The sequence below is a fragment of the Lycium ferocissimum genome, chromosome 2, assembly GCF_029784015.1.
Source record: "Lycium ferocissimum isolate CSIRO_LF1 chromosome 2, AGI_CSIRO_Lferr_CH_V1, whole genome shotgun sequence".
NCBI classification, from domain to species: domain Eukaryota; kingdom Viridiplantae; phylum Streptophyta; class Magnoliopsida; order Solanales; family Solanaceae; genus Lycium; species Lycium ferocissimum.
Window position 1 is genome coordinate 60,288,163 of NC_081343.1, and position 10,273 is coordinate 60,298,435.

The 10,273-nt window shown below is 36.0% G+C and overlaps 2 protein-coding genes across 2 annotated transcripts; one reads left to right on the forward strand and one right to left on the reverse strand.

Moving 5' to 3' along the window:
* Positions 1 to 231: 231 nt before the first annotated feature.
* On the forward strand, positions 232 to 2,755 carry LOC132046469 (uncharacterized). The gene is made up of 3 exons (XM_059437105.1): positions 232 to 383; positions 1,424 to 1,636; positions 2,242 to 2,755. Exons 2-3 carry the CDS (start codon positions 1,454 to 1,456, stop codon positions 2,503 to 2,505), a joined length of 447 nt encoding a protein of 148 aa, XP_059293088.1. The 5' UTR covers positions 232 to 383; positions 1,424 to 1,453; the 3' UTR covers positions 2,506 to 2,755.
* Positions 2,756 to 3,252: 497 nt separating this feature from the next.
* Positions 3,253 to 9,657, reverse strand: LOC132046470 (kinesin-like protein KIN-7G). Its single transcript, XM_059437106.1, has 13 exons — positions 9,194 to 9,657; positions 8,674 to 8,763; positions 8,427 to 8,527; positions 8,201 to 8,314; positions 7,987 to 8,068; positions 7,749 to 7,816; positions 7,590 to 7,655; positions 7,368 to 7,492; positions 6,728 to 7,064; positions 5,967 to 6,071; positions 4,761 to 5,888; positions 4,080 to 4,393; positions 3,253 to 3,820 (listed from the first exon to the last, which is right to left on the reverse strand). Exons 1-13 carry the CDS (start codon positions 9,399 to 9,401, stop codon positions 3,502 to 3,504), a joined length of 3,057 nt encoding a protein of 1,018 aa, XP_059293089.1. The 5' UTR covers positions 9,402 to 9,657; the 3' UTR covers positions 3,253 to 3,501.
* Positions 9,658 to 10,273: the final 616 nt, after the last annotated feature.

Below are 10,273 nucleotides of genomic sequence, written 5' to 3' on the forward strand. Positions count from 1 at the left end.
CATCTAACGTCACCCATAAGGCTTTAATTTAAGGATAGTAAAATTAACTGTGAAAATATGATCCGCCTAATTTATTTATTTATTTATTAGCTCAATCTAATTTGATTTGACAAATTCAGTACATATAAAATTGGGCAGATTTTGGCTAAAGAACCAATATATAATTCAGATTGACCAATGAAAAATCTTGTCAAAATATTTTCACATTATCTTTTGTTTAATATGTGACAATTTACTTTAAACTTTAAAAAAATCCATTAAACTTAAAGAATTCTCACCATTAGGTCCTTTTCATGCCCAAATTATTTCCATGGGATCGGGCCATATAAAGCCTTAATTCTTGCAAAACCCTCAATCTTACTTACATCTCCGGCAGTCTAACGGTATGTTTCTGTTATAATACGCTACTCTCCTTTGTTTTCTTTATTTCACTCTATAATAATCTTTCCTTTATTAATGTTTCGATCTCTACTTTTATGGAGAAATGTAAGTTTTTTAGGTATTAAAAGAGACAGCAACAACAATTTGACTTGTTCATTTATAGATTTTGTGTTAATATTGAAGAAATCATTCTACTGCTGAAAATTCATTTTGTACTTTGGTACAAATGGAACTTGTTACCTTTCCTATCGAAGCAAATTGTAGAAGAATAAGAAAAAGAGTTAATAAAAAAGAAAGAGCAAGGTGTGGTTTTTTTAGCTTTCCTCTATATTTGTGTCATCATCAACTTCATCCCTGTAATTCATGTAAACCAGAAAACTTTAAACACTTCAGATTTTGTAGTTTGGCATAATTTATTGGCTCATTACATGATATCGAAAATGGTGAATGATAGACTTTTATGATCTTTTTAGAACATATTGTATATACAGAAATTGAGACTTGAGAAAGACTTGAGAAAGGAAAATGATTATATCCTCATCATTTGAACTTAACAGTGTCATGCAAATTTATTCCGTTTATTGTGTTACTTTGCTTTTTCCTGGGGGCTCTAGTTTGATGCTCCACTAACTAAATAAAGAGGTCAGAGAACATTTCATATGTAGTGATTGGAAGTTGGTATTCTGCTTCTTTATATGTTGTTCATCTTGTCTCGAGTGTGTGGGTCTCATGGATTATTCAAATTGAGAATTCCCTTTTGTGTTGCTTATCAGAAAAAGAAAGATCCTTTATTTTTTGCTTTTACATTTATTAGCAAAATCCATTTTTCTTATTCTCCAAATATTTAAGAATCTGGACTTCTTATATTTTCGACTTCACTTGTGCTAATAAGAAAACGACTTAACGTGTTAGTTTCATACTTTGTTTCGCTTCAATGGGCGAATCTCTTGGTTGAGTTTGCTTTAATCATTTTGTTGCAGATGGGCAGCTTGTCTTAGTTTTGGATTCTCCAAAAGTTAATGCAAATCATTTTGTGATTCAGGTAGTTGGTTGAATCAAGAGGAGACAAAAGATGCCGCTTTATGATTGTATGTTTTTACTGAAACCGCACATAAAAAAGGAGGCGCTGATGGACCTTGTCACAAAGGTTGGGAAGCATGTTTATAGAAAAAATGGCGTGCTTACAGATTTAAAGTCATTTGGTACTGTTCAACTCGGGTATGGCATTAAAAAACTGGATGGCAGATACTATCAGGTCTCTCTCTACTATCCTTTTAATAATGTCATGTTTACCTTTTTCCCCGATAAGTGAGTGATTTATCTCAAAAGCATCAAAAGCAGAATGCAATCCATAAACATTTGACTATAGAAGTAGCAGAGTCAGGAAAACACTAGCTGATTTCTCCCTACTCCAAATCTTTGATAGATAGGGTTACCTGGTACCTGTGCTGGTGAGAGGTAGCAGGTACCCGGTGGCATAGTCGAGGCTCACACAGTCTTTCCCTGACAACCACGGTCATCAAAAAAGCATTTAACCATAGAAGTCTCCAAAATTTGAATTTATGCCAGAAAAAGTTCCGAAGGGGCTATTAACAGTCTCATCTAGTAGCAGAGACAGAACATTTTAGCCCCATCCTCATTTTTCTGCCGCTTCCCGTTATCTCTGTGCATGATAAACTTAATAAGCTTCTAAGTTTGTGACAATGACCATGCTTATTTCTTTCCATGATGCACCTCCGGGACCTTGGGTTGACCTTCCTCTTTTATAACTTCACAAAGGAGTCAATAGTTTTAGTTCAAACTTCTGTTGTCGGTATTGTGATTATTGTTACTAAATTTCAAGATGCTGCATGTTTTTAGGGTCAACTAATGCAAATGACAGTGATGACACCACCCAGTTTTAACAATGAGCTGCATTACCTGAATAAAGAAGACCGCCTGCTTCGATGGCTTTTGGTTAAGCATCGTGACATCAAATTTGGGTTGGACTTTTTGGGTGAAGATGATGCTCAGACTGAACTAAGAAAGTTCAGGAGCAACATCTATGAAAGTGAGGAAGAAGAGGAAGAAGATGATGATGATGATGAATATAGTGTTGATGATTCTGAGAGGAAGTCAGTCTAGAAAACTTATGAGTTTCACTATAAGCTGATCAGGTGCAACCATAACTCAAACTGGAGGAAGAAAAAAAGTCCACAGTGGAGGTGGAGGGTTTAAACCCCATCAGTAGCATAGTATCCATTCCCCTTTCCCCTCCCCTAATGTAATAAAAAAGGTTCTTTTTTTAATTTTTAAACCTATAAGTTAATGCATGGCTGAAAGTAATAGTAGATCAGTAGAATTGATAAAATTTCTCGCACCGTCTGTTGGTCTTTACCGTGACTCAATTTTTGCTGCCACCTTACATCACCAATCAAGTATGTTTTTTAATCTTGATTATATTTCCTTTGATATTTGATCTTGGAGTTCTTTTTCCTATCTAATATTAGTCAGTCTTGTATATGATTCTATCCTCTTATGGGTTGTGGTAATCAGAGACAATTGTTTGTCCTATAACTTTTTGGTTGGTGCAATACCTCTGTGATAGATAAAGTATAGGTTTAACGAATTTGAAAAGAAAGATTAAAATTTAACAACATCGAAAATTAAAAATGTTGGCAGTTGCGAATATAGCTGAACATCTTACAACTCAACATATAAATATGGCTGAACGTCTTACAACTCAGATTGCAGCTGAATATCATCAACTAAAAGCCCATTGTTAATGTGAATTGATATCGATGAAATCAGCAGTTCAGGTCCGGAAAATAATTTCTCTTTGGTCACTAAAGTTTTGTGAAAGATGAAATGATGGTCGAAACAACATAGATCGATAAAGAAATCAACGACCAATCTATATATGTAGGTATGTTACACTCTTTTTATGTTCAGTAGATCAATTTGGGACTCCTGTACAAATCTACATTCGCAATTACAATCAGAATCTCACCAGTGATCAACACCCAGAAGACAAACAAAGTAAGAAAACTCAAACTAACAGTTAAAAAATCAGAGCGCCATGAGAAATGGAGCTCGAAGCCATCAACGAGTATTTCCAACTCAAATATGGACTTGACATTTTTACAAGATAGAAGATATCAAGTTACGTGTGAAGCTATAAGTTCTAGATGGTCTAGGTGAAAAATCAAGACCAAACATCTCCTTAGGAGCTTGTCCTGGCTTCATCAATCCAGTTAATTTTGCTACCAGGTAAGCACTATCTGCAATGTGATTCATATCATTTGTCTTGTTCCACAAACGCTGAGCCAACTGGAACCTCCTAAGTTTGCTATTGATCCGAATTCCCCACTTAAGGTACAGGCTTTCTCGTTCTTCTTCCGTTAGCTTCCTTGACATTTGCTTGCGCAGCATCCGTCTCTCTTGTCGAAGGTCTTTCATGCTGTTTCACAAATCAAACAAGTTACTAATCCGTCCAAATTTCATTTCCTTAGTATCTAGCGTCTTTTGATTTTGCATTTAACATGCCAAGTACAGACTGGTGTGTTAAATGCAAAGATGTTGCCTGTCATCATGCTTTAGGTACAAAGATAGTGCAAATGTGAATGGCTGTGTGATAAAAATATTCTGCCCAAGGAAATATTATAGTTTCTTTTCCTTACAATTGTTAATGTTTTCAGAGCCGGATGTTAGTCGATTACCTTTGTGCAAGGGACAAAGTCCTTCCATTGACCACCGTTTTCTCTCCATGCGAATATATGTCGTTGAGGAAGGTTAGTCTTCTGATCTCTACCTCCATATATACAGCATCCTTAGCATCACCTTGGAAAAGAAGGAAGAAATATGTTCTGTGTACGAGGGAAATGTTGCAAACATTCCAAAGTTCAATAATCTCTTTCTGTAGCATCTTGAACTCTGAGGGCCAGCTGCGAAGACTTTTCAGATCATCTTCTATTGGGTCCAACCCGACATCTTTGACACACTTTGACGATTTAACATGCTCTAGTTCAGCCTCCTTAACCAGTAGAATACAAGCACATATTAGTCATAAATAATCTTGGTTCCAATTTAAAAAGTGCACATAAGCCCAAGGAATGTAATCCGATTCAGGGTTTTATTTATATTTTTTCAAGTCACATGACATGTATAACCTTTTCATTCCATGAACATCAACCATGAAAGAAGAGTGTTCATGTGAAAGTCTCAGGGCCCTATAACTATCGAACATGAAGAAACTCCATCCAAAAACTGAAGCATATAAATTTCGTCATCCTTGAGAAGAAACTCCATGAATGACTGGAATTATGAACAGCTAAGAGACTGAAGATATATGAAAAAATGCTTAAAAAGACAAGTAGAGAGAAGAAAAAGATAATACTCACAGGACACTCTTTGACCTCCTTTTCATATAGAAGCTCATCCGTTTCATCCGTCCTTGCATCACATGCATCATCTACATCCTTGATGTTCTCATTAGCTGTATCTTCCCCTTTTGACACTTCTTTGACATCAGTCTCGCCATAAAAGGTGGAATCTTTCTCTTGAGAGTCCTTGACATCAGAGGTAAAGTTCTGGGGAGAAATTTTGATTTGCCAACACTCTGGTCTTGCATTGACATTTCTTTCTAACCGAGGTGGTGGAGTATTTTCATTTTTGTTGAGTTCCTTAAAACATGGAGAATATAGATCATCCAATAGGCTAGCTTTACAGCTTCTACTTCTATACAGTTTCAAGCTTCTTGAGCCTGGTGAATCGCAAAGGAGCTCACATGGTGAAGATAAATTTGCTGGAGACCGAGCGTCAAATGTGTGCACACAATTCGACTCTTTCTCTTCCTTCAATGGCAATGGTACTGACTCTCTATTGTCTGCGAACTTTGGCGATTCAAGGGTTTGGGAATCCTTTGAGGGAAGTGATAATGGTTCTTCATTAGATTTCCTTTCTTCCTCAAAAGATGATAACAACACAAATTCTTGGTCTTCTTTACAGGGCGACAATGCGAATTCTCCATTTTCCTTGACTGAAGGCGGTATTAATCGTCCATAGTGGTCCGCTGGAGGTGATATTGTTCCCTTATCAGATTTTTCTCCATTTTCTGCTGTAATGTCAGCAATAAATCTACTGCTTTCTTCAGGAGATGGAAAATTGGATTCTTGTTTCCCCTTCATACTTGATTCCTCGGTTTCAATGCAATGAACTTCCTTGAATAGGTCTTCTGAAGTTCCATTACTTTGTTTTTCAATCTCATCCCATCCTTCACATGAATCACTTTCACTATAATTTGAACTGCGGGCTAACAACCTTGGAGATGAACTGTTATGCAAAAGGTTTTCTTCAAACTCTGGCACGCGTATAATTTGGTCCTCAGAACTACTCCTGCTATGCCCATCTGAACATGTTCTAATATCAGCATCTATAGATGGAGTATCTGACAAGATGGACACTTGCATTGGGCTTCGATAATCTGGTGATCTCCGCACACGCAGATTTGGGTAGTTTCCTAAACCAACCTGTAATGTAATAAGGTGCCTTTAGCATCAGGAAGCAAATACATAGACAGTAAATAACAGTGTAAGTAGCATATATACCTGCAACAATAAACTTGTGTCGTCTCCAAGCAGTTGTCTCATGTCTCTAACTTGGGTCTGAGCAATGTCACGCTGCATAGTTAAGTCCTTCATCTCCTTCTCCATCTACAAAAGAGATGGCAAAATGATCAAGGGTCCAGGTGTCAAGTGTCAACCCGGTACAATTGAAAAATAGCCAGGTAAAAGTTTCCAAGAAAATTAGATTTTTAATCCAACTCAATAAGGATAAGAGATACTCAAAAAGCATGTCGGGTGTGAAATATTACTTGTTTCAGTTTAAGGAAATGACTAGAGGTTAAACACTAAAACTTCCTAGTTATATGAAGATCACATCTTCCATAAGCAGAAAAATTTAGATGCTAGTAAGTTTGCATCTACAAATTTTTTGTACCTTCAATTATCCTACTTACTTTGACATAGTACATATTTATTCCTACTTACTTTTACATAGTACATATTTATATCTTTGTTTACTACAAATACAATTATACCAATTTGCTGACACCTGTCACCATGTTATGGGGACAGACTGTCCATCTCTCTCTCTCTCTCTCTCTCTCTCTCTCTCTCTGAGGAGGAGGTGAGATGGAATAAAATTGTCACTTCTCTACGGTGAGGAAACAAGTGAAAGTGCCTAAAACAATAGGAAATCACAACTTGGAAAAGCGGTGACAAAGTTCCGCAAGTGAGAGAGGCGAATTAATGAACTTTAAAGATATAAATCAAGCAAATACATGTGATCATCTGTGAAGATGCAGTACCTGTTCTATTTGCTTGTTCTTCTCTCGCAGTAATGCTTCATAATCTGAAGGGAATAAAGAAGTTCTAGGACTCCTTAACTCACTCTCCAGTCTCGCCAACTCCCTCTGCAAATGCTTCACTAACACTTTATCTGACACGACAACATTCACTTGGGCAGTAGTAGTTACTTCCTTGGCACAACTTGCAAACAGAAGAGTATTCCTCGATTGCTCAACATGACTCCGTGCAGGGCTCATTGTACAGATGATAGCACTTCTGCCATTGCCACCCAATGATGGTTGCAGTATCCTAGTTAGCTTTGAATCTCGGAAAGGGATGTGACCATTTCTACCCTTGCTGTATTAAATTATATAACAACTTGCATTAGTGTCAATTTCAATTTCCTACTAGATGAGAAGTGATCTGGCGAGGTATTTAATGCTTAAATTTATGAGCATTTTGAATATCCTTGGTCTTTAGGCAGAAAACCGAAGTTTGATGTAAAGGCAATGTAAGAGGATGAATTACATGCTACGGTGCTGAATGTAATGCCTGACATTAAGTTCCAGCACTACAATAATAAGTTTGCACCAGAACACATGAACTCTTACGATAATTATACTGCACTAGCTTAGAAGGGCAGCAAGGAAACTAAACAACCTTAGCTTGCGTATAACAGTGCCCAAAGTCAGCAAACTGCGATTTATGTGACAGCCCTCTTTCAGCCTTGTGCCAGCTGACAATGACTGAGATGCACGCTCACTTCCAGCTAAATCGACAAAATTCTGTGTTTCATCGAGGAAAATAAAGCTGATATTAGTATGATGTACAATCAAAAAGCACGATCAATATCAACTATCTTCCCAAAATACATTGTCGTACCACAGTAGCTGAAAGAGTACTGGAGTTTTCCCTGCCTAAATACTCCCGAGCAGAACTTTCAATTGTCTGCAATAAGTTATGTGTCAAAATTTTAATCTTCTAAAAACTAATACTAGCTTTTTAGCCAGTTGCACAAGACTAATATTAAGTTTATTTTACCAGTCTCATAATTTGGTGAGATCTGGAGCTAGTCTCATTGAGCGCAGTCTCCCCTATCTGTCTCTGATCTGCAAAAGTTAAACCAACATCAATCAACTACTTCTCAAACTCAAACTACTTGGAAACGGCTATACTCCTCTGTATCCATTCCGCTATTTGAGGCCAATTTCATTCCAATACTAAATAAATCAAATCACAGATGCGTTTTGGACGCCAAAGATAGTCTTTCATTCCTTACCTTCGCAAATAGAAAGAAGCTGACTCACATGGTTCCAGTCCCTCAGTGTTTCCTCAGTGAGTTTCTCAACAATTGTCCCTCTCTGTCAAAGTTGCTATATGAGATTAGTTATGTGTCAAAATTGTAATCTTCTAAAGGAGAAAAAGACAAAGAAAAGGATGACAAAAAAAAAAAAAAAAAAAAAAAACTAAATTTTATTGATCAGATAACTAACCTCAGGGTCATCTAGAAGTCTAAGAGGAGTGCTATCTGTACTAAGGAGATCTCTGACAGATTCATTGTAAATCTCCATAGCAGAGAACTTCAAAATAAAGTCTCTCTCTGTGTGCTACAAGTAGTAGTATAACTGGATACTCAGTAAGCGAAGGGAAAAGCCTCGGAAGATAAAAAATGAAAACACTATAAACAAAACAATTGATCATAAAGTAATACGCGCTTACCTTCTGAACGTATTCGTATATATCTGCTATGGCATATTCAGTTATACCAGTCATCGTAAATGTCTTTCCACTGCTCGTTTGTCCATAGGCAAATACACTTGCTAGCATATACATAAATGGTTTCAGATCAATAATACAGGACATGGACTTCTACTTAGATATTCAAAGAACTAAAAGATGGAAATACTGAACAATTCAGACACAGATGACAATTTAGAAATGGAAAACATTTTGTTTTCTTACTCACAATTGAATCCACTAACAACAGAAAGAGCAACATCTTTAGCAGCTTCTTCATACACCTGTCTTGTTGAGCAATTAGTCCTAAATACCCTGTCTGTAAGCAAAATCATATCCCAAAAATAGAATAATGTCAACCCATATAACTATAAGGTACAATTCATAAACATAACAATATGTAATATCCAAATTTGGCAAAGCAAGACTTTTTGCATATAGTTGAACTTAAATAACAATTAAGAAAAATAAACTTAGAAAGTCCTAATTAACAGTTGATGCAAATAAAGTAACAGCAGATTTACCAAAAATGGGTTGTTGAATTTCATTAAATAAATTTTTTACCCATGAGGAAAACTAAATAATGAATGAACTAGCAATAAGTAAACAAGAAATGCAAATTACAATACCTCCAAGTAAATTACACTTTACCAAAGATCACAAAAAAGAAGCAAATTTAACAAAATATGAAGACTAAAATGAGGAATAACAATATGTAGAAATAGATTATTAATTACCTAATTACTTACCAAAAGTATAAGCAGAGGGATACATAGAGCGTTCAGACACAGAAAGATTAACATTCTTGTAAATAATGGTAGTGTCATTAATACACTCCCAATCTGAAACATCATTTCTTAAAATCTCTTTATCATTCAAAGGCCTCAACCTCACCGACACTAAAATTCTTTCTCCACGGCCACCACCCTCCTTTGCCACCTCATCACCAGCCTCCATTGTAACAATTCAAGATTATGCATAAAATGTCAAACAAGTTAGTATAATATATACTATTCTATTTTTCTGGGGTTGCATTTTCTTTCTTCAAAGAGATGTAAAGTGTAGGCATATTTTGGTGCACTTCATGATCATATTGTGTTAATTGAAGCAGATGAGTGAGTCAATGGAACTTGAATAATAGAGGGAGAAGGGAGTTTATATTATGGGTCTAAGTGTTTTTTGTCTCATGCATTTATGGGTTTTTTTCTTGTGCTATATTTGGAGTTTTAAGTATTGTTTGGATGATTATGGGTTAGCTATGGTCCCCATTTACAGTCTGTCAGTCTCTGTCTTGATTCTTATGAATGTTCCTTAACCTTTGGTTTTCACAACAAAACCAAGGATTAGGTTCAGAATGTCACGCATTAATATAAAAATATACTCCTTCCATCCAAAAAAGATTGTCCTCTTTTTAACTTGACAAAAAGTTTAAGAAATAAAGGAAGACTTTTGAAATGTGTGGTTCAAAACAAGTTCTTTATATTTGTGTGATCGATCAGAATCATCTCATAAAGTTAAATTGTTTCTAAATATAAAAAGAGGACAATCTTTTTAGGATAGACTAAAAAGGAAAGGAAGACAATCTTTTTGGGACAGAGGGATTAATACTCCCTCGGGTCCATATTAAGTGGTGTTTTACTTTTTAATTTAGTTTAAAATAAGTGGTGTTTACTTAATCAAAAAGTTATATATTACCAGGTGGAGCCCTTTTCCGAACCTCCTAACGCGAAATATTTTATGCACCAGGCTGTCACTTTTTTGTTTCTCTACACCTGGGAAAAGGTGGAATTCTTCTTCCGTCAGGGTCGTTTTCAGGAAAGTTGATTTGA

Excerpts from the sequence above, each read along its gene's own strand:
- LOC132046469 (XM_059437105.1), top strand. The coding sequence starts at position 1,454 with ATGCCGCTTTATGATTGTATGTTTTTACTGAAACCGCACATAAAAAAG. Across the intron at positions 1,637-2,241 it reads TGGATGGCAGATACTATCAG|GGTCAACTAATGCAAATGAC; the intron begins GTCTCTCTCTAC and ends GCATGTTTTTAG.
- LOC132046470 (XM_059437106.1), bottom strand. The coding sequence starts at position 9,401 with ATGGAGGCTGGTGATGAGGTGGCAAAGGAGGGTGGTGGCCGTGGAGAA. Across the intron at positions 8,069-8,200 it reads GACTTCTAGATGACCCTGAG|AGAGGGACAATTGTTGAGAA; the intron begins GTTAGTTATCTG and ends CAACTTTGACAG. Across the intron at positions 5,889-5,966 it reads ACACAAGTTTATTGTTGCAG|GTTGGTTTAGGAAACTACCC; the intron begins GTATATATGCTA and ends ATTACATTACAG.